This window comes from Heterocephalus glaber, unplaced genomic scaffold (genome assembly GCF_053883595.1).
Source record: "Heterocephalus glaber isolate CG9 unplaced genomic scaffold, H.glaber_assembly_v1.0 deba00001745, whole genome shotgun sequence".
Taxonomy (NCBI): Eukaryota; Metazoa; Chordata; class Mammalia; order Rodentia; family Bathyergidae; genus Heterocephalus; species Heterocephalus glaber.
This window is the reverse complement of record NW_028258451.1, coordinates 1,704,912-1,731,289: the sequence shown is the minus strand read 5'-3', so window position 1 is coordinate 1,731,289 and position 26,378 is coordinate 1,704,912. Positions and strand designations below refer to the sequence as shown.

The 26,378-nt window shown below is 56.4% G+C and overlaps 2 protein-coding genes across 7 annotated transcripts; one reads left to right on the top strand and one right to left on the bottom strand.

The window, feature by feature from the left end:
- Window positions 1-806: 806 nt before the first annotated feature.
- Window positions 807-20,044, top strand: Tmem150b (transmembrane protein 150B). Of its 5 annotated transcripts, none has more exons than XR_015447321.1 (8): window positions 807-1,175; window positions 1,795-1,879; window positions 2,123-2,196; window positions 2,390-2,609; window positions 2,808-2,935; window positions 3,914-4,097; window positions 6,126-14,220; window positions 16,746-20,044. XR_015447321.1 is itself a non-coding variant. In XM_021245709.2 (8 exons), the coding sequence occupies exons 1-8, from the start codon at window positions 1,129-1,131 to the stop codon at window positions 6,830-6,832; spliced, it is 1,353 nt and encodes a 450-aa protein (XP_021101368.1). In that variant the 5' UTR covers window positions 815-1,128. The 5 variants fall into 5 exon arrangements, 4 of the variants coding, with proteins under 4 accessions (XP_087057130.1, XP_087057132.1, XP_087057131.1 ...); XM_021245709.2 differs by lacking the exon at window positions 16,746-20,044 and having other exon boundaries at window positions 815-1,175; window positions 2,390-2,449; window positions 2,542-2,609; window positions 6,126-6,832; XM_087201004.1 differs by lacking the exon at window positions 16,746-20,044 and having other exon boundaries at window positions 808-1,175; window positions 2,450-2,609; window positions 6,126-6,832.
- Brsk1 (BR serine/threonine kinase 1) lies at window positions 6,565-26,219 on the bottom strand. Of its 2 annotated transcripts, none has more exons than XM_004866659.4 (18): window positions 25,915-26,219; window positions 24,607-24,701; window positions 24,449-24,534; window positions 22,863-23,003; window positions 18,709-18,859; window positions 18,567-18,635; window positions 16,159-16,305; window positions 15,656-15,687; window positions 15,285-15,455; window positions 14,312-14,409; window positions 13,978-14,137; window positions 13,728-13,788; window positions 13,039-13,408; window positions 12,587-12,635; window positions 12,385-12,508; window positions 11,515-11,713; window positions 10,134-10,223; window positions 6,565-7,196 (listed from the first exon to the last, which is right to left on the bottom strand). In XM_004866659.4, exons 1-18 carry the CDS (start codon window positions 26,048-26,050, stop codon window positions 7,039-7,041), a joined length of 2,337 nt encoding a protein of 778 aa, XP_004866716.1. In that variant the 5' UTR covers window positions 26,051-26,219; the 3' UTR covers window positions 6,565-7,038. The 2 variants fall into 2 exon arrangements, with proteins under 2 accessions (XP_004866716.1, XP_012921820.1); XM_013066366.3 differs by having other exon boundaries at window positions 24,445-24,534; window positions 25,915-26,007.
- Window positions 26,220-26,378: the final 159 nt, after the last annotated feature.

Sequence of the window (26,378 nt, the reverse complement as noted above, 5' to 3'; positions counted from 1 at the left end):
GAGGTGGGGTCTCCCTAAGTTGCTATGTTGCCCAGGCTGGACTCAAGCTTACAGTCCTCCTGCCTCAGCCTCCCAGAGTGCTGGGATGGAAACAGCCAGCTCTCGTAAACCGGATGCTATGTGCCGGCCACTGTTCTGGCACCTGACAGGGATTAACTTGTGGATGACACATCACCACTATGTGAGCCCATTCATCTTTTTTTGGAGACAGGACCTCGCTATGTGGCTCATGCTTGCTTTGAACTCACTACATCACCCAGGCTAGTCTCAAACTCACAGCGATTCTCCTGCCTCAGCCTCCGAAGTGCTGGGATTACAGGTATGCATTACCACGTCTAGCACCTCAACTCTTGAACATGAGAAGTTTGGGATTCTCCCAGTCGTTTCCCCTCAGGGACACAGCTGAGGGAAGAAGCCAGGGATTCTACTTCCTTGAGGAGCAGGGAGTCTCACCTGTAAAGATGGTCACAGCACCTGGGGCTCAAGAGAATTAGTGAGAACCCATACAGAGCACGGGGCAGGACCTGGGACTGGAGGGATGTTCATGGTCATTATCTCCTTTCTCTCTGCACATCACCAATGTCATTTCTTCTCACTCTTCCCTGCTCAAGAACCTTCCATAGCTCCCCAGTACCCTCAGGATAACATCCAAGTCCTTTATGGCATTGGAGACTTTTGGATTTTGATTTTTTTGCCATCCAGTACTGGGTCTCTGGAACATTTGTGGAACATTTGTGGCATCCATCTCTGCTCCTCCCACTTTCTCATCTTCCTCTCTGAGAACCCAGGAGCCTAAAGTCCTCCCTGCAGGGACTCTGGAGATCACTCAGCTCTTGGGGTAACTCAGGCAGGAAAGGGTTTACTTTGGCTCACGGTCCTGCTCTGAGGCCAAGGGGCCACATCTGGCATCGCCTTGTTGCAGGCAGAGTCCAGAGGCAGCCCTGACTGCAACGGGGGACAGGATTTCAGACGCAGATGTCCTCAGCAAGGCCCCTCTCCACCCACACATGGCCTGTCCAGGGAACTCTGGCGTGGCAGGGAAAGAAAGGCAAAGAAAAAGCAAGAGGAAGGGGAAGCTGTGTTTTGAGCCCCACCGCCAGCAGCACAGGGACGGAAACTACACCCTGAATGCAGGAATCCGGAACTGGGGGCCTGGACAATTTGTCCCTGAGCAGGTAAGGGGGCCTGGATGCTGGGCTGAATAATGCGTGTCCTCCAGAAGGGGCTGTGGGGCCCCCTGGAACCCTGGTCTCGAGGGAGGGAGGGGGCCAACCTCTGAGAGGCTGAGGCAGGAGGACTGCAAGTTTGAGCCCAGCCTGGGCAACGTGGCAAGACCCTGTCTCAGAATAAAATGAAAATGGACCGGGGATTTAGCTCAGTGGTGTCGCACCTGCCTTGCAAGCTCAAGGTCCTGAGTTCGATCTCTGGTACCAAAAAATGAAAAACAGCTGGGGATGTAGCTCAGTGGGAAGGTCCTGGGTTCAATCCCCAGTAGGAGAGAGAGAGAGAGAGAGAGAGAGAGAGAGAGAGAGAGAGAGAGAGAGAGGGCAGAGCAATGGAGACTCAGATTTCTGGGTCCTGGGGAGAATAAGGCCTAGGAGTTTGCACACTGTTGCACATTGATCCCACAAAGCTGGAGAAAGGAAGTTAAGGGCTCCCCAAAGTTGAACTGCTGCCTACTGGGTTCTCTGGAGACAGGAAGTGGTGGTTTGTGGTGAGGTCCGTGGCAAGTGGCAGTCAGACCCAAGGCTGAGCAGAGTGCCACTGCCCCTCCTGTTGCCTGGACTTTGACAGCCACCTGCCTGCCGCCGGCCGCACCCAGCAAACCTTTCAGCTACACTGGCACCCAGGCCTGACCCTAGGAAGGAAGCGACTGGAGGTAGGGTCTCTGGCCGGTGGGGGAGGCAGGGTGGAAGGCAGAACTGGACATTGGCAGGAACCGAGGGAGGAGGGGAAGCGTCTCCAGCTAGGCCGGGTCTGCTTCGGTCAGAATCCCTCAATGGCTTCTGCCTGGAGCCAATGCAGCCTGGGAGGCCGTGCGGAGGCCGAGATGTCTCACACCTGAGCACTGGCTCCTTGCCAGAAGGTCGGAGACTGCCCTGGCCCCTGTGCTTCCCCTCAGGCCAGCATGTGGAGCTACCTGTTCCTTCTGCCCATCTTCCTGGCGCTCTGGGCTATCGCTGGTGTCTGGATTGTGTGAGTGTCAGAGGCAGGATGTGTAGCAGGGTCTGAGGGAGGAGCCTGGGCCTGGACCCTGCGTCTGAGGGAGGAGGGAGGAGGATGGCGAGGTTTGTTTTGTTTACAGAATGAAGTGTATGTTTGGTTAACAGAAAGACAAGCTGTCCTTGAACATCCCATACTTGCTCTCTTGTGTTCCTCCCCCCCTTAGTTTTGCGATTGCTGTGGTCAACGGGTCTGTGAACCTCACCCATGGCTTCCCTTACATCAGGTAGTTGGGGTACGTGGGCGCCTGCAGGAGGAAGTGTGGGCGTTGCCTTGGAGGTGCCACAGCGTGACAGATAACTCCTCTGTCTTCTCCAGTATCTGTGGCTCCTACCCCCCTCAGAGCTGCATCTTCGGCCAGGTTCTCAATATGGGGGCTGCTGTGGGTAAATATTCCCATCCCTTTCCTGGTTCTGCCCCACCCCAACCGGCCAAGTCGTCTCCCCAGGGCCCCGCCCCCCCACCCGGGGTCCAGGCTCCGCCCTCCTCCCTCAGACCCGGGGGTCCGGGCCCACCCTGCCTCCCCCAACCTCTGCTGAGGACACAGTTGTCTCTAGTCTCTGCCCACGTCCCTCTCTTCCCAGCCGCCTGGATCTGCATTGTGCGTTATCAGCAGCTCCGGGACTGGGGCGTCAGAACGTGGCTTAACAAGTTGACCCTGTGGTCTGGGCTCATCTGTGCTCTAGGGACCTCGGTGGTTGGCAACTTTCAGGTGAGAGACAGCGGGCACAGTGAACTACGACTCCCGGGGTGCCTCGCGGTGGAAGCTCATTTGCTCTGTGGGTCCGGCTCTCACTGCCTGCTGGGACTTGTAGTCCTCCTGTGGCTTGCCGCCTCAGTGGGGCCAAGGCCGTCAGGAAGCCCTTTGTCCATTGGACCTTGTGGAGCCCAAAGAGGCTGGGAGACTTTTGTGCCAGTTTCCTTTCTTATTCTCATTTATTGATGAAATCACCGTGACTCCCCTATTTTTGGTTTTTGGCACACTGGATGTGCGAGCGCCCCCTGGAGGAGTCAGAAGGCTTTTCGCCGTGGACAGTATTAGTGCAGCCCCTGTCCACCAGCACTCTAGGGAGGCGCTCTTGACCATACCCCAGAGTTTTCCCATCAGCTGGTCTGTGCAGCTCAGACATGAACTCAGATTCATGGACCCTAGAAACCTGCAGGTACCTGTAGAATGAATGAACCAAACAGTAAGAGGAATCTTACTGATTTCTCTTGCTATTTTCTCGTCACTTCTCCCCAGCGTCTCTTGCTGAAATAAGAGCTGAGGGAGACTTCTCCCCAGGGTTTCAGGCAACAGTCTGCCCCATTTCATTTGCGCAGTGGTTCATCGGCTCCTTCCTTTATTCCTGTGTTCCTCACTCTAGTACCATAACCTTACTGCTGCAGTGCTTTCCCAAGGAGCTGCTTGCAGACATTTCTTGGATCTCCTCCCACCACGGTGGAAATGTTTAATACTTAAACGCTTTTACATATACTATGTGCTGTTATACTATGTGCTATACAATTACACACCATTGTAATAGCTAACAACTTTTACCCTTCAAGAACCAATTTTTATCCCCCTGGAGGCAATATCTGTTTCCACTTTGAGAATGCAAGGCTTACTCAGCTCACGTTTCCTGAGCATCTACTTTGTGTTCCTCTGGCTTGCTGGAGTTTTCCTCTCAATTCTCCTTCCTTCTCCCAGGAAAAACACCAGAAGCCCACGCACCTGGTGGGGGCCTTTTTCGCCTTCATCGTGGGCAACATCTACTTCTGGCTGCAGCTCCTTCTGTCCTGGCAGATGAAGAGCCGGCCCCAGCCCGGGGAGCCCTGGATCCGGCCGCTGCGCCTGAGCCTGTGCAGCCTGTGCAGCCTCCTCATCGTGGCCAGTATCCTCATGGGGCTGCCAGGGGCCAGGTGGTTCCTGGCGGGGGTCAGTGTCCCGTGCCCTTGCTGTGTGTCCCCGGGGGTGTCCCTTCCCATCTCTGGGCCTCTGCACGGGACCAAGCTGCCTCCTGGCAAGCACTGCCATTGAGCTGAATCTCCAGGGTGGAATCCCATCTTCTCCCCATATTAGTTGGGGGACACTTCCACTGGTTTCTTAAATTCTCGTGCCTCAGTTTCCCTCTTACTGAGGGCAGGGTTGTGAGGAGTGAACAGGATGGTGCATGGGAGGGGCTCAGCTCCCTGCTTGGCCTAGTATGTGCTGATGCGGGGTCGGGGTGGATCCACTCATAGCAGTTCAGGGGCACCACTACATGCCGGGTGTGTGCAGCAGAGTTTGGGCATGGACACAGGCTCAGGCACAGTGAGCCCCAGACCAAGCCCCTGGTGGGGGTCCTGGGTAGGCTTAGTGGCGGCCTGCAGGTGGCCCCTGAGAAGCCTCCTAAACAGCAATGCTGGTCACAGTTCGGCTGCAAGGAGCCAGACGAGTGGGCTAAGCAGGGGCTGGGGAGCCAGCTGGTCCTGCTGCCCGGGCTGCTGTGCACTAGGCTGGGATGTCGAGGGTGGGTATGTGCAGCAGGTGGAAAAGCCAGGGCTGGCAGTGAGCTGTCCAAGAGGACGGGATGGAGGCCAGGGCTGCCCCTGGGGGCTGTGGTCTTGGGAGACGGGCAAGAGTGGCTCAGGCCCGGCTTGCAGGTCCAAACCTCCCACTCGCTGTGAGACCCACAGGCCCAGGGCTGGTGCCAGCCTTGTTAGCCACCTGTCCCTACTGCCTGGCACACAGGGGCCTTAAGAGTTCCTGAATGAGTGGAATGGTGTCTAAACTGGCCTGGGAGGGGCGAGCTGGATCTAGACTGGAGAAGAGGAGGGAAGGAGGACACTCCAAGGAGAGGTTTGAGAAATAAGTTGTCCCATGAGGCCCAGAAAGAGCTTTGGCTTCCCCTGAGGTCACAGTGCTCAGAGGATGCCTGCATTGCTGGCATAGAAAGGGTCTTTGTGTTTGTTTTTGTTCGGGACGGGGTTTCACTATGTATTCCAGGCTGGCCTGAAACTCTCAGCAATCCTCCTGCCTCAGCCTCCTGCATGTTGGGATTACAGGTGTACACCACCATGCTCAGCTTCTAGTTGTTTTTTTTTTTCGGTACCAGGGATCGAACTCAGGTCCTTGCACTTGTGCAGCAGGCAGTGAAACCACTGAGCTAAATCCCTGGCTAGTTTTGTTTTTTCAGACAGGGTCTCTCTCTGTAGTTCAGGCTGGGATTGAATTTGTTCTTCCTCCCTCAGCCTGCCCAGTGCTGGGATCACAGGTGTGAGCCACCATGCCTGGCCTGGAAATAGATCTGGAGGTGCTGAGGAGCCAGGGAAGGGATGGGACAGAGAGGTAGAGTTGGATAAGGCAAGAGGTGGCCAGCTGGGCAGGGCGAGGAGAGGCCAAAGGGGCTCCAGTGTCTGCTGTGGCACGGAGTGGACGGCAGCACTACTTTGGAGGTGGGGATACCAGAAAGAGGGACACATTTGGGGGGAGATTAGATCCTGTGGGGGTGGGGGAAGATTTAGGAAACTGTCTGGAGGGGTGGCAATGGCGTCCCGAGAGACAGGTGGGGAAGTGGCAGAGCCATCGGGGGATTGGGAAAGGTCAGCTGCACACAAAGCATTTTGGAGCCTGGTGTGATGGCGCACGCCTGTAATCCTGGCACTCAGGAGGCTGAGGCAGGAGGATTACCGAGACAGAGTCTGAGGCCAGCCTGGGCTACACAGTGAGTCGAAAAGGAATCATTTTTTTTTCGATATTTGGGCTGCACTACCAATGGTGTCTGTAGAGAAGGTCTTGGGTGACAGATGGAGACAGAGGTCACCGGTGTGACCAGGGCCAGAGCCCACGGGGCAGTGTGAGTGAGACGCGGGTACTGAGGACGGGCACCCGAGACACCTGGCCCTTCACGGAAGCAGGTGGCCCTTAACCCGGCGCCCAGTGCTCCTCCTCCACCACTGGCCGCTGCGCTCCGCCTCCGCCGCCTGCGAGTGGGCCCTGGCCATGCTGCTCTTCACGCTCTTCGGCCTCTTTGCCGTGGACTTCTCAGGCCTGGATGGCTGCACCCTGTGCCTGCGGCCAGGGCAGAGCCCGGAGCCCCAGCCTGCGGCCCCCACGGCCCCGCAGTCCCCGCGGGCGCCCAGAGCCGACCTCCCTCGCGCCTGTGGAGGAAGCGGGCCGGAGCCCCCGGGGGACCCCGAGATGAACCATCGGGGTCTCTCCAGCAGGAGGGATTGGGCTGTGGAGGGATTGGGCTGTGGATCCTTCCTGTCCCGGAGCCTAGGGGACACTCGGAGCCGCTGCGAGGCCGGCGCCCCAGTGCCCGCCGGTCCCCGCCCCTGCAGTGAGGGCCCCCCAGGAAGCGAGAGGCCGAGGCCAGCTTCTGTCCCTGATCAAGGCTATTTATTATTATTTTTTGTTGTTGCCGCCGGCAGAATCAGAGACATGGACGCAGGCAGGATCACGCGAAACCAGAATTCCTTCCGGGAGAGCAAATCCGTACAGAAGGTTGTGGGGACGGGGTGGGGGGGACCCAGGAAGGGGAGTTGGGGACGACACAGGGACAGAGGGTCCTGTCCGGATCTGCTAAGCCACCCCAACCAGCTCCCGTCCCTCCCCCACCCCACCCGCAGAGAGATTGATCAATAAATAAAATAATAAATTAATCAATAAATAAAATAGAAAGAGCTCCCTGCCCCCCGTTGGGCTCAGCCCTGGACCCCATCCCTGCAGGGCAAGGCTGGTTTCTGTGTCCCCCCCTCCCGATGTACTCCTTGGGCCTTATTTACAGATTCACAGTTGGGGGGCAGGGAAGGGGGGTGGAGGGGGTCCCCTCCTTCCCTGGCCCCCTGGGGTCAGGGCAAAGGGGTCCCGTTGGTGGCCAGGAGTTTCTTGTCCTTGGGGGGGCCTCGGCGGGGAGAGCTGCTCAGCTCCGGGTCCGGGTGGCTGGGTGGGGGCTGCAGGCTTCGGGGCGGGGTGCCAGCAGGCCGGGGCTGTGCTCCGTTCTTCTCATCTATGAGAGAGGAAGTTAGGAGTGGGCTTCGGTGCCTGCTGGGGGTCTTGGGAAGCCTGGGGTGGTCAAGGTCTCCATCCATGTCACCTCCCACCCCAGAGGTGGCGGCCAGGGGGACACAGGTCACCAACAGACCGGCTCTCTTGCATGGGGGCTGCATCCCAGGTCCCCCAAACCCAGGTGGCACTGGAAACTGGGCCAAGTTAGCCCGGGTGAGGCCTGGGCCCAACTTCAGAGGACTCTCAGGGACAGCCGGGGGCGGGTGACACAGTTCACTGCTAGGTCGCTGGGGACAGATGCTCTGCGGAATGGGGCTGCGTGTGGCCTAGGCTCAGGCTGGCCTGGCTTGGCCTCCCTGACTCCCCCCCACTGAGACCACTTCCTGTTGGGGACTGCAGTGGGGAGTCAGGCAGTGTCCACAGGGCTGAACCGCCCCGAGGTCTCCAGATGCAGATCGGCCGCTCTAAGAGACGCTGACCGCTGGGGAGGAGAGGTGCTGGCCTGTTGCCAGAGCGACCAGAAAGGCTCTCTTTTCCAAGGCACCCCATCTTGTTTCCCCCCACAGTACTGGTGAGTTGAACCCAGGGGCTTCATCCTGAGTGACATCCCTAGCCCTTAGGGTCTCTCGAGCTTGCTCAGGCTGGGCTCAAACTCCTGATCCTCCTGCCTCAGCCTCCCAAAGTGCTGGGATTACAGGTGTGTGCGACATTCTCTTTATGAGACAAGTGGCAAGGCTCCTGGGTGCCTGCTGGTTGTACATCTTTAAGGGTAGACCCTTTTGGGATCCCTGGTTGCTGAGGCAACAGGGTCCAGTGGGCCTAGTTTGTTCTTGGGTTGCACCTAGCAATCAAAAGGGAAAGGAGGGTTTCTGGGCTGGGTGCTGTTGAGATTTGGGGCCTAGATGAGCCTTTGCGCTGAGGGGCGTCCCGTGAGCTGCAGGATCTGACCCCTGCCCATAAGATGCCACTGCACCCTTCTGCCATCCCCAGTGAAGACATCTAACATGCTAGCCTGGCTTTCCTCCACAGCTTGCCCTGCCTCCACCAGGTATACTTTTTATCTTGCCTTTTCCTGTCACTTGGCCCAAGCTCACTCTTAAGGCCAGGGACTGGTGACCATGTCACCTTGTGTGTAAGAAGACAGCTTCTGTGGTGATTAGGGTTATGGACTTTAGCCAGGAAAGCTATCCTGGATTATCTTGGTATGTCCAATTTAGTCGGAGACCTCAGAAACATTTTTCCAGTCAGGTATGGTGCCCACCTGTAATCCCAGCGCTTGGGGAGGCTGAGGCAGGATGGCCAAGTTGGAGCCCTGCCTGGGCAACTTATCTTTCTTTCTTTCTTTCTTTTTTTTTTTTTTTTGGTATGGGGGATCAAACTCGGGTCCTTGAGCTTGCAAGGCAGGCGCCGGAACCACTGAGCTAAATCCCCGGCCCCTGCGCAACTTGTCAATACCTTGTCTCAATTTTTTTTTTTTAAAAAAAGGGCACAGTATGTAGCTCAGTGCAAAGGCCTTGGGTTTAATCTCCAGTACCAGGGGAAGAGGGGAGAAGAAACTTTCACCGCTAAGATCAGGTCAGAAAGGGGTCAGTGTCACAGGGTCTGGGGGCAGGAAGGGGCCACAGGCAGGGGAACAGCCTCCGCCTGGTGAGGTCCACACAGGCCTTCTGACTTCTAGGACTGAAGGTTGACAAATCTGTGTTGTTCCAGCCACCATGTTTGTGGTGGGTATGGGGAACTGACCCAAGGGCAACCCTGGAATAGTATTCTTTTTAGTTTGTTTTTAAAAAATTTTTTGACATAGGGTCTCCCTATGTAGCCCAGGCTGGCCTCGAACTCAAGGTGATCCTCCTGCCTCAGCCTCCTGCATGGGTGCTAGGATTGCTGGGGTGCAGTCTTCAGTTATAAGGCTGCAGTGGCTCCAGCTCCATTGCTGGGTCCCTTTGCCTGCAAGCTCTCACGGGGAGGGAGACAGAGCATGTAGGTGGCCATGGAGCCACCTTCAAGCTGTGGCTGCTGGGCTCCCCAGCGCAGACGACTGACCCAGTGGGTTCTGTGTCGCTCACAGCCTCCCTCGCTGCACCCTTCAGGCCTGTTCCCGGGAGAGCCTGCTGTGTCTCAGGCTGTGCTATGGGCTGAATGTTGTGGCCCTCAAATCCATATGCTGAGACCCTAACCCCACGGTGTTAGGAAAAGGGCCTTTGGGAGGTGATTAATCACAAGGGTGCAGCCCTTGTGGATGGAATCAGGGCCCTCATGAAACAGACCTCATAACTGCGCGGTGGCACATGCTTGTAACCCAGCACTCTGGGAAGCTGAGATGGGGGCACTGCAGGTTCAAACCCAGCCCCGGCAACTTAGAGACACTGCCTCAAAGTAAAAATAAAACGAGGGCTGGGGAGGTGGCTCAGAGTGAAGGCCCTGGGTTCAATTCCCAGCACCAAAAAGAAAAAAGAAAAAAGACCCAGGTGAGCTCCTGCCTGTGTTCCTGCCAGGGCCCAGCGAGCAGGTGGCCCCTCTGATCCGAGGCACGGGCCCTTGCCAGGCACTGAGTGTCAGGGCCTGGATCTTGGACTTTCAGCCGGCGGACGGTGAGCAACGCATTTCTGTTGTTTGTAAGTCACCCGGTTTATGGTCCTTTCTTATCGCAGCCAGAATAGACTAAGACACTTTGGCAACAAATGTGGCCATGGCCTGGCCTCTACATTGCCCATTGGTTGCCAGGGACATTAGGCCTTAGCAACAGGTCCAGCTGGAGCCCAAGTTCTTGGGTGCCAGGGATATCTGAGTCCTGCAAAGAGGGTGACCAATTTGTCCCAGTTTTGGACTAAATGTCTTGAGTGCAGGCAGACCTGGATGGCCAGTCACCCTCTCCAGAGCAGGGGTCTGGAACTCTGTGGCAGAAGGCCTGGATGCCACTGCCCGCAGCCCCACCCACCTGCCAGGGCCTGCACGGATGGCTGGTCGTGCGTGCTCAGCAGCTGCGCCTGGATCGTCTCCACCACACGCTTGAACCGCCGGCTGGGACCTGGGGGACAGTGGGCGAGAGATGCTGATGGTCAGTGGGTGTGCAGGGATGGCCCTTGGCCTGCAGAGCCCGGCTCCTCCTCCAAGGGAAAGACTTCTCCTCCAGGACTCGGGTCCCCTGGTGCTGGTAGGGCCAGCACCAATCCATGGTTTACAAATGGATCTCCCCACTGCTATTTAAGAAATGCCCTGAAACTCAGACGCCTTCAACTCAAACTAACAACAGGTGCTAGTTTCTATTTACATAGAAGCTGTTGCTTTTCCTGTCTAGTTGAGGCTGTAAAGAGCCAGAGATGTAAAAGAAAAAAAAAGTGAGAGGAAAAACAAAATTTTAAGAGACAAAAAGATCTGCTCTGGGACGCTGAAGCAGGAGAAGCCGAAGTTCAAGCCCAGCTTGGGCAACTTAGTGAGATCCTGACTCCAAGAAAAGGGCTGGGGATGGAGCTCAGTGCAAAAGGCCTGGACTCAATCCCCAGTACTGCCCCCTTCATCCCCCAAAAAGAGAAGAGTCTTCATATTAGTCTTTAAGGGGGGGAATAAAAAAAGCCCTAACTTGTTTGAGTGAAGGAACACCCCACTGTTTCACTGCAGCCTGATTTAGAAGCCCTCAGAACAAGCTCATCTCCTGATGGTGACATATTAAGACCAGTGAGAAAGGGCAAAAATAGAGGCTTCCCTTGTTATTCAACAGCCCACCAGGACTCAGGAACCAAGTAGAATTGGAGGCAAGGAATTCCTGTGGTTTTCATCTCTTGTGCCAACTCTTGATTAGCTGTGGCTGCCTGGTATTAAAGTTGCCAAGGCCACAGCAAAGCTCAGCAAGAAGTGCTGCAGGTGATTGGTGATGTCTGCTCTGAGCAGGGGACTGATATCTTAGGACAACATGTTGTGCTTGTCTTTGCTCTTTTGATCTAGGGCAAAGTGAAAGTAGCAGGAGGAGCTCTGCTGTCCTTCGAGGGCGAGAGGCCTAGTTTGACCCGTTTTCCGCTGGTTTACTGTGTGACTGTGGTCAAGTCCATCCACTTCTCCAGGAATCAGGAATTTTGTTTTTTTTTTTATCAAGTGGGTGATTACCCACACCTCAGAGGCTGCTTGGAATAATACAGTTGCTATTTACATGGTAGATACCCCCTAAAGAGAACAGGGAAGGAAGGGATGTGCGGGGCCTGTGTGAGGAGGGGCCTCACAGAGCCTGCACCTGCTGAACACCATCTCCTGGGCCTGCCTGCCCTCTTGGGGGCCTCAGACATCCCAGCCACTGGCCTGGGGTGCAGTCTGGTCAGAAGACTCACCAGAGATGAGAGTAAAGGTGACGGAGTAGATGCCACCTCCACTGCTGCCATCCCGGTGGGGAGAGGGCTCAGGGCCCTCAGAGGAGCTGATGTCCACCTGGAAGCGGACAGGCTTCTGGAAGACGGAGGGGCCGCCACTGGTCTTGTATTCGGCCCTGAAGCTGGTCTGTGACAGTACACTATGACTCAGGCTGGGGATCTGAAAAAGTGGGGACACAGGATGTTGTGAGGGACTCTAGGGTGGAACAGATGACCACCCTACAACTGGCTCGCTCAGGGAACTCTGAGTCCCAGCGGCCAATGGGGGAAAGCATGAAAAAAAAAAAAAAGGCCTTGTGAGGCTGTGGTGCCTGCTGGGACTTGTAGTTTCTTCTGCCATACCAGAAAGACACGGAGGAGTGGTTGAACAAGTGAATCCCAACTTCAGGAGGAGTCTCATAGCTACCTGACAGCACCAGGCTCCAGGACCACATGACACCCTGTCTCCCTCCCTCCTCTAGTTCCCTCTACAGCCACAGGTCCCAGCAACCATAAGTCCCCTTAGCTCTCCAGCAAAAGCAGCACAGGGCAGCCACAGGCAGCCCTGGAGGCTGCTGGGAAAAGCAGCTCCTTCTGCCATCTTTGACCTGGTGGCAGGGAAATGGCAAATCACCCACTCCTCATTTATATCAGGGAAGCCGTCATTTGGGATCTTATTTCTCCACTCTCAAGCCCTGGGGGGAATAATCCTTTCCTGCCTCCCTGCCCAGACATGGACTAGAGAACCACGCAGCCTGTGAGGCCCGGGGGGAAGCCCAGGCAGCCCACGGTGGTAAGGCGCTAAGCTTTGTGGGTCTCTGTGGCCAAAGTCAAGGGCCATAGGCTCCTCACCGACAGGAAGGCGTGGACAATGTCCGCTTTGATGCTGCTGAGCGGTTTGTCCTTGAGCACGAGGAATATTTGTTCTTCTTTGTCCAGGGAGATGAAGTTCCCAAACCAGGAGCGTTTGGCCAGTCTACGAGGGAGGGACAGCAGATGGGTCAGGAGCGCGGGGGTGACTCCCCTCCTTCCCCCTCTTCCCTGTTCCACTCACTCCGGAGAGGACTCTGGTGTCAAACTGGACATCTCCTCAGCGGTGGGGACTGGATGGGGAGGAGAGAGAATTCAGTCAGCACCTGTCATCGATCTTCCCCAGGTTCCTGACCGCAGTGAGTTCCTATTTGCATACAAGCTGCTAAACCCCGTGGCAGGGGGCTTGACCCCCACAACTGCAGCCCGATTAGACCACGCCCCCGAGGTATCATGGACCAATTGATAGCACGGGGGCGTAGCTTCGGTTGGGCTCCTCCTCCAGAGCGAGAGCTCGACTCCTCCCTCTCTGTGCCGGTGCTGTGCCGACACCTGTTCGGCACTTCTCTTAGGATGTGGTAAGTCAGCCTCTCTTCTACCTGGAGACCCCGCAGGGACTTCCTGGGATCCAGAAATACAGCGGCTCCCCAAGTAAGGACCCAGAAGCCCTTGTGCCCGCAGCCCCGTACTCCGTACCCTGCATCTTGCGCCGGTGGAAGCGAGGGGAGCCCAGGAAGCTGTTGCGGATGGAGTTGAGCCGACTCCTCCAGGCGGCTCCCCCAACGCCACCGCCGGGACTGGGGGGTGGCGTCGTCCCCGGGGTCCCCGTGGGGCTGGCCCGGGGCGTGTGCAGGGGCGAGTGCAAGGGGGTCCCTCCGGAGGAGCGCGGGGAGCCTGGGGGTCCGGGCAGGGGCGTGGAGCGGGCGCTGGGGGGCGGGGGCTGCTCCCCGGTCCCCCCGCCTCTGGGGCCTCGAGAAGGCAGCGTCTGTGTTTTAGATGTCGGGGAGCCCCCGCCTCGGGCCTCATCTACAGCCCCCGGCTCGGGCGAGAAGGAAAACACCGGACTCTGTAGAGAGGGCAAGGTGAGAGTGGACTACAACTCCCAGGAGGCTCTGCGCACACTCGCAGGGGCCGGTCCTGATGCATGCTGGAACTTGTAGTGCAGTCAGTCCCCTTCTGGCCCAGGTTTAGGGGGGCAGACAGTCTCCACTGTGCCCAGGATGTAACCCCAGGTGAGCAGAATGGCACACAGTAGATGGCCAATGGGCTTCTTTTTCAGTGCTAGGCATGGTACCCAGGGCTTCATGCAATCTGGTCAAGGGCTCTACCCCGGAGCCACATCCCAAGGCCCCAACCCTCTTAATTCTCTGAGGACCTGGCCTTACCCTTGGGCTGCTGAGAGGGCTGGAGGACAGGCCGGTGGAGGCGCCACTGACGCTACGGGATCTATTTCCAGGAGAGATTTTTAAAAATCAGCGGAGAGGGTTTCAAGTCTTTCAGATGAGGAACTGGGGCCCATAGAGGAGAGGCAACTCACCCCAAACACAGCACATTTGAGGTTGAGCAGGGACTAGAACGCTGTGCTCCCTCCACACCTGGGGATGAGGATTCGCCCAGAGGGTCAGGGGGCCTCACCTCTGGCTGTGCTGGGCCATCTCCAAGGCCCGGCGGGTGGGCACTGGGGAGCCGCCACCCCCGGCGTCCGTGATGCTTAGGACTTCCATGGACTTTCGCTCCGGCCGCCGCTTCCCGTGCCGGCTCAGCATAGGGGAATCTACGCGCTTCCGAGGCGGGTCTAAGGGCGGAAGTTCCACCGGATCGGGGATTGGTCTGCTCCGCAGCACACAGCGCTATGCAACTGCTTCACAGACCACACAGGTAGGGAAACAGGCCCAGAGCAAGGCAGGAGAGGGTAAACACCCAGCGGTCAAAACCCAGCGGCAGAGCCTCCTGGGTCTGGGTTTCTCACCAGCATCATTCCGGGGAGGCAGGTCCTGGTCTTCACAGCTGGGATACCGCTCCTTCCGGTCCAACAGCAGGTAGTAGATCATCTTTTCTTGGTTCTCCCTGAGATGGGAACAGGGGTCAGTAAGCAAGGACTCACGTGTGGTCTTGCCCTCTCCCGGCGGCTCAGCCTCAGTAGAGTTCAGGCCCACTCAGTAGCTCTGCCTCGGTGACATTTTCTGGCCACCAAATGGTTGGTTTCCTATGGTTCACAGCATATCACAGCTTCATTTTACACAATAATAATATCTCACATTCGGGGACCTACTAAGTACTTCTAAGTATTTCATGAGGAAGGCACTGTCCAGTCCTTCCTCGGCATCTTCTGGGTGTGGTGACACAGGCCTGTAAATCTGGGAGGCTGAAGCAGGAGGATTCCAAGTTCGAATCCAGCCTGGGCAACTTGGTGAGACTCCGTCTTAAAATTAATTAAAGAAACTCAGTGGTGCCACTGCCTGCCTTGGAAGTGCAAGGTCCTGAGTTTGATCCCTGGTACAAAAAAAAAAAAAAAAAAAGTCTGGGAATCGAGTGTGGCGGCTAAGGTTTGTAATTTCAGCACTCTGGGAGGCTGGGGTGGCCTGGAAAATTGAGCAATTTAGTAACCCTGTTTCAAAATATAACATAAAGGCCGAGAATTTAGCTCAGTGGTTCTGCTGCCTGCCTCGCAAGTGCAAGGTCCTGAGTTTAATCCCGGGTACCAAAAAAAAAAAAAATTATATATATATAACATAGCGGGGGTGAGGTGGTGGATCCGTGCAAAGGTCCTGGGTTCAATCTCCATTACTACCAAAAATAAAGAGCTGTGGATCAAGCCCAACATAAAGGTTCCAGGTTCAGTCTCGGGGGGGCGGGGGGGCTCTGCGGTTTTTTTCGGGGTGATCCCAACACTCCCCTGCGGGATCTGGAAGCACCCCCCAGAGCAGGTGTTAGGGTCTTACTCCTCGCTGCGCAGCTCTCGGTGCAGCCGGTCACGATCCCTGAAGCAGCCCAGCGATGCCATGCTCTCCAGGACATCAGGGTCCAGCTCACCATTAGAAGGCAGGCTCCGCATGGCTACCCTGCGGCCCGGGGCTGGCTCCAGGCAGGGGTCGGGCTCGTGCTTCCCGCCCCTGGAGTGGGGAAAATATCATGAGGAATCCTGCGTCCGCCCAGCCCTGTTCATCCCAACTCAAGCCTGGGCCCGGCCTCCTCCGCCAGGACACAGAAGCCAAGTCCCCAGGCCACTGTCATGCAGGAGCACTGGCACCCCTCCCTGGCTTCTACCCCTTCCTCCCTGAGGCACCCAAATTTCCAAGTGCCCCTCACTCACAGGTACCAAGGATGTTTCTGTATTTGCTCCAGCTGAGGAGAAAATTCAGAGAAGCAGAAATGAGGCCAAATGTACATAACAGGCGCGCAGTTAAAGTTGATGGTGTGGCCTCACCATTGGGAGATCCCTAACCATCAGCCCCCAAGCCAGATAAATTAGCATTTCTCCCCCTCCTGGTGGTTGAGCGCATCGTCCTGTGACCCGAGGGCCTAGGGCTCCAGACCCGCGGCCGCAGCTTCTCCCATGCACGGTGGCACCGGCTCCGTGTGCATCCTCGCCCGGGGCCAGTCCATGCATGCGCCTCTGGCTTCCAGGGCCTCCCCGGGTCAACCTTGCGCTGTTTGGAACCGCAGGTTTGGGGTGACCCAGAGCTGCTGCTCATCAGTGACCCCAGTTACTCCAAGGTGTGAGCGCAGGGCCCGAGAGGCCTCCGCCTCCGCAGGGCTCCCCTGGGGACTCTGTCCTCACCCCCTGCCATGCCCCCTGCCAGTGCCCCCACTCACGCTCAGCCTCTTTTCGGGCTCCACCTCGATCATCCCCCGCAGGAGGCTCTGGCAGTCGGGAGGGATGAAGTGGGGCATGTGGAAGACGCCTCGCTTCACCTTCTCCAGCAGCTGGCGGAGGTTGTCGTCGTCGAAGGGCAGAGCCCCCTGGGCAAGACACGGCGGGCTCCTGACTCGGAGCTGGGCTTTAGATGCCAGGCCCTTCTGGCACATCAGCACATCTGGTCCCCATTTGATAGGTGGGGAAATCGAGGCACAGAAAGCCCAGCATTTTCTTTTTCTTTTGTAGTATTGTGGTTGGAATACAGGGTCTTTGCTATGAGCTACACCTTAGCCCTGTTTTACTTTATTTTTGGAGACAAGGTTTTGCTAAGTTGCTCGGGCTGTGCCTGAACTTGTGATTCCCCCACCTCAGCCTCCCAGGGTGCTGGGGTTACAGGCCCCCACCACCGTGCCCAGTTAAGCCCAGCAGTTTGCCCACTGCCTGGCAAGAGCATCAGGGCAGGGATTTTCAAGGGGCAGCCTGGCACTAGCACAGAGAGGCGGGCTGGCCTTTGTCCATTCACTCCTCATTCACTCATTCGCAGAAAGGTGAGGATCAAGGAGCCACAGCTCGCACTACACAGTGGGACGTCAGGTGGACTTGAATGCGCTGAGCCCGGATCCAGGCCCGTGTCCTTTCAGAGGACACAAGGACACCACGGCAGAGGGGGAGTCATGTGTGGATGGAGGCGGGGCCTGGAGCCATGCAGCTGCAAGCAGGAGCCACCAGCAGCCAGGAAGAGGGACAGGAGCCCAGCTGGTGGCACCTAACCCTGGCCGTGTGACCTCCAGCACTGAGAGAGCACGCCAGCGCTCAGGGCCATTTATTTTTTGTTTTGTCTTGTTTTGTTTTTTGGATACCAGGGATCGAACTCGGGTCCTTGCACTTGCGCAGCAGGCAGCAAAACCACTGAGCTAAATCCCCGGGCCCTCAGGGCCATGTCTTACAGCACCTCTTGGACAGCCACGGAGGAAGGAAGAGCGGGCACTCCAAGAATGGCAGGCAGTGCATGCCACCCACCAGGGGATGGGGACTGAGGGAGGGCTGGCCAGGGTCCTGAGGGACAGGCAGTGGCCAGGGACAGTCAGAGGGGCAGCAGCGAACGCTGCGGCGAAGAGCACTGTGGCAGCCACGGCCTGCACCCTTGCTCTGCCACTGAGGCTGTGGGGCCCTGGGCAGGTCACAGCGTGTGTCTGGAAATGGAGGGTGGCTACGCTGCCCAAGTCACGGCCTTGAGGCAGAGTGGGCTTCGGACAGGCAGGCTCCAGGCGAGGGTCCACACTGGTGTGCTGCTGTCCTGCATCTGACAATCCACTGCCCCTGTGCTGTGCCCCAGCTTGGGACCAGCCACTAGAGGAGAGCAGGGGACAGAAACTGGGGCCCTGGGACAGCACCTGCCAGGCACTGGTGCTCCACTCACAAGCAGAAGCTGACGGAGCAGACGCCCTTCTGGAGGGGACACAGCAATAACAAGGGCTACCCGGAGCACGGCAGGCAGGAATGGTGGAATGGGCGGGAAGTTCAGGAGGGACACTGGACAAAGGCCTGCTGGAGGTGGCAGTGTGGGTCCAAGGACTTTTGCAGGTAAGGCAAGTGACCTGGGATCTGAGCATTGTGGACAGAGAATGCAGGGGGTGCATGCTAAGGAGAGCACCCCGTATGCTGGTGTTGGGGTCAGGAAGCCCAGCTTGGACTCTAGAGCCAAGGCTCAGTTTCCCTTCCTCAAATGGACATAAGGATCTGGGAGTGGCAGTGTACTCAGGGAGGCTGAGGCAGGAGGATCGAAAGTTTGAGCCCAGCCTGGGCAACTTAGCAAGACCCTGTCCCAAAATAAAAAGTACGAAAAGGCGGGGGATGCAGCTCAGTGCAAAGGCCCTGGGTTCATTTCCTGAGTGCTCTTCCGAGGGCTTAGCATGCAACATTTGCCCTAAACTCCCACAACTGTATGTGCTATAAAGTCCCACGCAGAGATGAAGCTGAAGCCTGGAGGGAAGGTGGCTGGCTAGCCGAGGGGAAGAGCAGGGACTTGAACCAGCCTTTTCACCATGACTACAGGGGCCACGGCTGGATGGCCCTAGCTGGCACCACCACGGGCTCTAGCCCGGGAAGGCAGTGCCCACCTGGCCACCTCTTTCTCCTTGTGCTGATCACTTGGCCTAGCAGTTAAGAGAGCCAAGGTTGATCTGGTGGCCCATGTCTGTCATCCCAGCACTCGGGAGGCTGAAGCAGGAGGGTCCAGCCTGGGCTACAACAGTGAGTTCAAGGCCAGCCTGAACTACCTAGCAAGACCCTGTCTCAAAAAGCCAGCAAAACAACTGGAAGAACCACCCCTCGAGGGGAGGGTGCTCCCCTGGACCAGACTCACCACGAGCAGGGCGAAGAGGATGACCCCACAGCTCCACATGTCTGCACGGCGGCCATCATACTTCTCCCCCTGGAAGGGAAGGACGTGGCCAGGTCGGCTGGGCCGCTGCCCGCAGCCCCCCGAGGTTCTCCACCCCACTCACCTTGATCACCTCCGGACACGCATAGTGGGGGGACCCACAGCTGGTCTCCAGAAGGCTGTCCCCCACCTGCAGGGATGCCATGCCGAAGTCCGCAATTCGAATATTGTTCTTCTCATCCAGCAACAGGTTCTCGGGCTTCAGGTCCCTGTGGCTGAGACCAGCAGTTGGGTTTGGCCTCAGCTTTCCATGACAATCACAGACACAGGAGCCGAGGAGACCCCAAATCTCCATCCCCAGCTCCCCGTTAGGACCCTCATCTGTGCCCCTACAGAGCCACCCCGGGGGTATTTTGTACGGATCCCACACACCATCTCATTTTGTTTCATCCACAAATATTTGAATAGCTACAAAACAAAGTTTTTTCTTTTTCTTTTTCTGGTGGTACTGGGGATTGAACCTAGGGCTTTTGCACTGAGCTACATCTCCAGTCCTTTTTTGGTTTTGGTACCGGGGATTGAACTTGGGTCCTTGCACTTGCGAGGCAGGCGGCGGAACCACTGAGCTAAATCCCCAGGCCTCCAGTCCTTTTTTATTCTTATTTAGCTCTTATTTTGAGACAAGGTCTCACTAAGTCACTAAGTTGTGCAGCCTGGGCTTGAATTTATGATCCTCCTGCCTCAGCCTCTCAGGGTGCTGGCAGGATGGGTGAGCACCACCAGGCTTGGGTTAAAGTACACTCTTTTGAGGTCAGTAAGTCTAATATGGAGCCGATTTTTAAAAGCATCAAAATGTTTCCTTACTGATTATGTGTTGCAATATACTGATAAAAACTGAAAAAAAAAATATTAGCTACCCTAAACTTACTTTCCATATGCATGTACATGTGTATATATACATAGATGTATACATGTATATATTTTGAGATAGGCTCTCACTGCATTCAGGTTGCCCTCGAACTTGCAGTGATCCTCCTGTTTCAGCTTCCTGCGTGCTGGGATTACAGGTATGCCTCCATGTCTGGCTTTTCCCTGTTTTGTTTTACAGAAGATTTTAGAAAATACAATGGAAGGACCCTAGTTAGCCAGACAGACTCCATATTGCTGCTGGGCCCACCTGCCTGCCCTTTAGGTGAACTCAGAAGGAGGAAGCTTAGAAACCTCCTCCCCTTAGAGTCTCTTAGAAATAACAATTAATCAACTATTGTTTTACAAATGTTCTAACAGCAGGACGTTCTGCTTCTGTACCTTTCGCTTGCTTTACTAGTTCTATCCCATAGTGGGGCCTAGAAACTGTTGCCCTCAAAGGTGTATAAAACCTGTTTGTCAACCCCAGTCGAGGCTGGAGTCCGATGCTCGGCTCGGGTCCCAGCCGGTAATAAACTCCTGTGTGGATTTAATATCGGTCTTTGGTTGGTTCTTTCTTGCTGGGTGCAACAATAGCATTTTTGGGGTTGGGCATGGTGGTGGATGCTTGTAATCCCAGCACTCTGGAGGCTGAAGCAGGAGGATCATCACAAGTTTGATGCCAACCTGGCCTACATAGTGAGACTCTGTCTCAAAAAAAAAAAAAAAAAAAAAAGAGCCGTTTTTCACATGTGAATATGTATGAATGTTTTGTTTGTAACCATGCAAAACCATAAACAACCCCTTGACTCTCACAGGAGAAATGGATAGACAAATTCTGGTGGATCTGCAGTTTTTTTGGGGGGGGTACCGGGGATCAAACTCTGGACCCTGCGCTTGCCAGGCAGGCGCCAGAACCACTGAGCTAAATCCCCAGCCCCAGATCTGCACAGTTGAACTGTGGTAGACAATACAAGCAAGAAAAAAATTGAAAATAAAGTTTCCATATTAAATGATTAAAAAATACTGCCACCCCAAGCTGGTCACTGCTGTCTCCCAACAACCGCTCTTCCTGGGCCAAATTCAAGATCTAAAGGTCAAGTTGGGGCTGGGGCTTGTATTTCCAGCACTCGAGAGGCTGAGGCAGGAGGATTGCTGTAAGTTCAAGGCCAGCCTGGACTACATAGCAAGATCCTGTCTCAAACAAAACACCAAAATAAAAATAAAGGTTAGGTTGGGGAAGCAGCTCAGTGGTAGAGGGCTTTTCTAGCACATGCAAGGCACTGGGTTCGATCCTCAGACACCCCCCCCCCCGCCCCCCGCAACCTAAGGGCCAATGCCTTGGGGAGGCTGGCTGCAGGACGGCAGTTTCCATTGGCGTGGTCAGTAACTGGGTCACACTGAGCGTTAAATATGTTGCATAGCGCCCCAGCGCCCCCTAGAGGCCAGAAGCATCAAGGTCAGGGCTGTGACAAGGTCCTGCCAATGGGCAGGTGTAGGAAATTGGAAGGCACTGCCTTTCAACACCAAGATTCACTCCAGAGTGAGCCCTCCCCCATCGATCCCCACTCCGACTCTAAAACCGGTCCCAGTGGGAGACCCGTGCAAATCTAGGAGGTTAAGTCGTGAAGGCATGTTTCACACCTTAGGTAATCATCAAAGTGCTCCCCGTTAAATACTCAGTTTTGGGGCAGAGGCAAAGCAATGAGGGAAAGATAATGTCTCCACGTGCACACTCATACGGCACAAAATAAACTCCGACCCCAGCGCACCCCACGCACGGCTTAGCTCGAGGTGGAGCCAGGCCCGAGAAACTTCTAGAAAGCAGCATCAGAGGCTTCGAGGGCCTGGGGTCAGGCAAAGATTTTTTTAAACAGGGCAGAAAAAGCATGAACTGTAAAAGAGAAAAAAAAACAACCTGAGTTCATCAAAGTATTAAAATGTTGCTTTTCTAAAAAAAACAAAACATTGCTGTAAGAATGTAAAAAAGACATATCATAGACTGGGAAAAAGTAATTTAAAAAATCAATAAAAGACTCATTCCAGGAATAACTAGATCTTAGGAGTTACTCCTGGAGTCATTTCTTCTTCCTAGGTTAAAGAACTGTTACCCATCAATTGCAAATAGACTAATTTTTTTGTGTGTTTATTGAAACAGGGTCTTATGTGGTTCAAGCTGGCCTTGAATTCACAGTGATCCTCCTGCCTCAGCCTCCAGAATCCCGGGATCACAGGCGTGTATCATCATGGCTGGCTTGACTAACTTTTTAAAAAAATAACTCAAAAATGGGCAAAGAATCTGAATAGGCATTTTCCCAAAGAAGATATACCAATGGCCAGTAAACACATGATAAGATACCCACATCAGAAATCATTAAGGAACTGCACAACAAAACCACAATGAGGTGGGACTTTGAAGTCCCTAGGACAACAACAATCACAAAGGAGAAAAGAACAGGTGTTGGGGAGAAGTGCAGAGACTGGGGCCCTCACACGTGGCTCCCGGGGCAAACTGTGAAGCCACTCTGGGAATCAGTCAGGGAGCCCCTCCACAGGCCCGGCCCAGAGTTCCCCTAGGACCCGGCAACCATACTCCGAGGTGCATACTCAAGCGAATAAAAAGCACAAGTACACACAGAAATGTACACACGAGACTTCACTTGTCCATGAGTATTCATATGTCTGTACAGCCAGGAAGGGGGGACAAAAATATCCACCAGTGGATGAATGAATGAACAAAATGTGGTCTATCCGTACGGTGGAATATTATCCAGCCACGAAAAAGAATGAAGCATTGCCACACGCTAGAACTAGGACAACCTTCAGGACAGTGTGCTAAGTGGAATGAGCCAGACACAAAAATGCCATACATTGTAGGATTCTGTTTCTAAGAAATGTCCAGAGTAGTAAAGCCCTCAGACATATGTAGATGAGTGGCCACCAGGGTTGGGGTCAGGGAGTGGGGACTGACTGTTTAATGGGTACAAGGTAATGAAAATGTCCTAAAAGTACACAGCAGTGACACACAATGCTGTCAGCATATTAAAAACAGCTGAACTGTACACTTTAAAACCCTGTAAGCCCAGCACCTGGGAGGCTGAGGCAGGAGGATCAAAAGTTTGAGCACAGCTTGGGCAAAGCAGCAACTTAGTGAGATTCTGTCTCGAAACTGCAAAAGATAAGTAGGGAGCGTGGGGACTTTGGGATGTAGCTCAGTGCAAAGGCCCTGGGTTCAATCCCCAGTACCACACACACAAAATACACCAATAAAATAAGAAAGGTGAATTGTATGGTTTGAGTTATCACCTCAAGAAGTAAACAGATCAGTTTTGGGGTGAACCGCACTGCCCACCCCGTCGTGCTGCCCCTCACCAGATGGAGTAGCTGTGGCAAAAGTCCAGGGCCGACACAATCTGGCGGAAGAACTTCCGGGCCTCCTTGGGTGTCAGCCTCCCCTTCTTCACCAGGTAGTCGAAGAGCTCCCCGCCAGAGACATGCTCCAGAACCAGATACCTGGAGGGCACAGAGTGGGCAGAGGGCTGGAAGGGGCATGTGGAGGGCCAGGGGGCTGGTCTCCCTCTGCCCTCACCCTCCAGGGCAGAGAACCCCAATTCCCATGGTTTCTGGGAGAAGGTGACTCCAATGTCCACCAGTGTCTAGGAAGCCAAAGCTCAATTCCAACCTCAGGAGGATCAGCACTTGGCCTCCTCCTTATTTAGGGAGATAAGGCAACTCCACTGGCACCTGGAGGCCAGAGACCCCTGGAAGACCCTGCTTTCATTACCCCTGGAAAGCAATCCTCTAATTCACACTAGTCCCCAGAAGAAGAAACCCAAATTCTCTTTCTTTCTTAGACAGTAATAACTGCAGTGTGCACCGATGAGAGACTACAACCCCCTTCACCCCTGAGTGGGCAAAAACTCCCAGCTCCCACTGGGCATGGTGTTGTAAGCCTGTAACCCCAGTACTTGGAAGACTGAAGCAGGAGGACTGCCGTGAGTTTGAGGCCAGCCTGGGGTACATGCTGAGTTCAAGGGCAGTCTGAACTGCATGGTGAGGTCCTGCCTCAAAACAACAACCTAGCTCCCATAACCTTTTGGGAACTGGAGTCCCAATTCCCATCAGCTACCTGGATCCTAAAGACTCCAAATCCCATCAGTCCCTGGGAAACAAAGAGCTCTTAAATGGTAGAGATTCCCATAGGAAGCACAAACTCTCATGAGTCCTCCCTCCCCACTTTGATAGTGGAGTGGTAATTCTACCTGTTGAGACAATGCCCTCCCCGCCTCCACAACTGGGGAAGACTGAGAACTACAATTCCCATGAGCACTTAGGACTAGGGTAGCTTCCTGCCTGGGTCAACGTGCCCCAGCATCTGATGGCTGCTGGAGTCACTTCATCCTAGGGACTGGGTAGCAGGGGCAAGAGGTCTTTCTCTTTTCCTGATGCGCAGCCTAGCTGTCCTTTGGGCCACCAGTCTGGACAAAGAAGCCCATTCTCTGGAGCACGGACAGCTGGACCCCACCCCTGTCCTTCCTGGGGGTTAACTGACTTTGAGACACTGGCTCAAAACTCTAGGGAGGCCCCTTGCTGGGTTGTCTGGCCAAGGCACCTGGAGGAGTCTGGGGGAGGACAGGGGTCCTGGGTGGGAAGACCCTTTGGGCTCTGCCAGGCCTCACTGCCTTGGTAAATTGGCTCTGGCTGAGGGCATCCAGACCGTCCAGGAGGGAGTGTTCCCCCAGCACATGAGGGAGAGTCCTGGGGCTGGGGAGTCAGGGGGAGGGTCAGCCTCTGTTCCCTAGCCTGGACGCCGTGGGCCTGGCTCTCCTGCTGCTACTATGAGGCGGCCCCATTAGCACAGGAACTCCGGGGGCTATGTGAGCAACTTCGGGGAGCTCAGTAACCTCCCCTAGTAACCTGGGGAGGGGCTGGGGGGCTGGGTGTCTATAAATACCTACAAATATTTCTTGTTCTCATAGACGTCGTGGAGCTTGAGCACGTGCGGGTGTTCGATGAGCTTCAGGATGGCGATCTCCCGCTCCACCTGGGGGCGCGGACACGGAGTTCATCGAGGCTCCTCACCGGCCTCGGCCCCCAGGACTCCTGCCCCACACACCTTCATCAGCACCGACTCTGACAGCTTCTCCCGGTTCACGATCTTGATGGCGACCTTCTGACCCGTGATGCAGTGGACCCCGAGCTTAACCAGTCCTGGGGAATAGGTCAAAAATGTCGGGTGGTCTCCTGGAGCCCCCGACACCTGTTTCCTCCTCTGTCCCCTGCAGAGTGCTTAACAGTGGCCGGAAGCAGCCTGAGCTGAGCTGCAGGCAGCCCACAGCCACTTTCCTGCAAACCCCTCCCTCCGTCTGTCTGTCCACCGCCTGCTCGGCCTGCTCCAGCCTCCCAGCCCCTGCACCCTCTGTCCTCCCGGCCTGCTCAGGCTCAGCTTTTGCCACTTCCTCTCCCCAGTCTCCACAGACCTGTGCCCCGTCTGCCCTCAGCCTGTCAGCTCCGTGTGTTCTCTGCCTTCCTGTCTTCTGAGTGGGCTCCCGGAGAAAGCACCTCATATCTCCTCCTTCCCCAGCTGCCCCATCCATTTCCTCTCCCATACCTCCGCCCCTCAGTTCTCTCTTTTTTGGCCTGTCACAGCAGTTGTAAGGGAAAGCATGTGGACTCCAGGGGCAAGCTCAGCCCCAGCCCACACCTCTCAGGAGCCTGGGCTCCAGGCAGCAGTCGCCAAAGTCATAGACCCAGCGGTCTTCCACAGATCCCAGGTCCAGCCCGGCCTCCCCGCCCCTCGGACCCGGGGTCTGGCTCCTGACCCCTTCCTTCCTCCCTCACAGCTCAGGAATCAGGTCAGCAACACCCTCACACTCTTACGCCACGACCTGGGACTCTGACCTCCTCCCCTCCGACCTCAAACCCTGGACCTGAGCTCCACAGAGACCCTGGCCCTGCACCCTGGAGCCCGGCGCTCAGCTGCCTCTCCCCAGCCCACCCACCATCCCAGGCCGGAAGGAGACTGCAGGCAGCAGCCCTGCTCAGCGCCCTCGGAGGACGCCGGCGGTCGGGCCATTCCGTGCTGGAGAAGGGGGGACATGGGCGACCCTGGCCGCCCCCTGCCCATCACCCCTCTGGCGGCCTGGGGGCAGAGGGAGGCCGCGCTCGGCAGCTCCTCCACCCAGCCCGCAGCTGCACCGCAGAGACGTCGCCGTCGCCCTCGGACCCCTGCGACCTCTGCCCCGCGGGTCGGGCGCTGGGCCCCGAGTCCCCACACCCAGGAGTCTCCGGACCTCCTCCTCTTGCCAGGCCTGGGCTGCAGACCCCAGCCGCCGGTCCCGGGGCCCAGCGCCCCCACCCTCCATCCTGGGTTTCGGGGTCCCCCACCCCTCACCCTGCGTCCCCGCCCCCCGCGCTCGCTCACCTGTCTGCCCCTTGCCCAGCGTCTTCTCCAGCCGATAGGGGCCCACATACTGGGCGTGCTGCGGGGGGTGCGCGTGGGGGTGCGGGAGGTGGTAGGCGGGGGAGCCCCCTCCGCCCTCCTTGGCCCCGGACGACATGGTGCCCTTGGTCCCGGCCTGCCCGGCGCCCCGGCCGCCCCCCCTGCGGCCAGGCGCCCCGTTCCTCCGGTGGGGGCCGGCGACAGCCCCGTCCCGGCCCCCCCGGTTGCTCCCCACCTCTCCGGGGGTCCCCAGGGGGATGCGCTGGGCCCCCCCCCGGCGGCGGGCCACGGAGCTGGGGGAGGGGGGGCTGTCCCGGGGGGGGGTCAGGCCCCGGGAGTCAGCATGGCCCGGGGAGGCTTCGCGGCCCCCCCTCCCCAGCCCGTCCCTGGCCGGACCCCCCCTTCCTGCGCCTCCCCCGGCCGGGGGGGTCTGAGGTGCAGGCCAG

Excerpts from the sequence above, each read along its gene's own strand:
- Tmem150b (XM_087201004.1), top strand. The coding sequence starts at position 1,008 with ATGGCCTGTCCAGGGAACTCTGGCGTGGCAGGGAAAGAAAGGCAAAGA. Across the intron at positions 2,197-2,449 it reads ATCGCTGGTGTCTGGATTGT|GTAGTTGGGGTACGTGGGCG; the intron begins GTGAGTGTCAGA and ends CCCTTACATCAG. Across the intron at positions 4,098-6,125 it reads CAGCCTCCTCATCGTGGCCA|TGCTCCTCCTCCACCACTGG; the intron begins GTATCCTCATGG and ends CCCGGCGCCCAG.
- Brsk1 (XM_004866659.4), bottom strand. The coding sequence starts at position 26,050 with ATGTCGTCCGGGGCCAAGGAGGGCGGAGGGGGCTCCCCCGCCTACCAC. Across the intron at positions 24,535-24,606 it reads CAGAGTCGGTGCTGATGAAG|GTGGAGCGGGAGATCGCCAT; the intron begins GTGTGTGGGGCA and ends CCGCGCCCCCAG. Across the intron at positions 7,197-10,133 it reads ATCCGTGCAGGCCCTGGCAG|ATGAGAAGAACGGAGCACAG; the intron begins GTGGGTGGGGCT and ends CCTCTCTCATAG.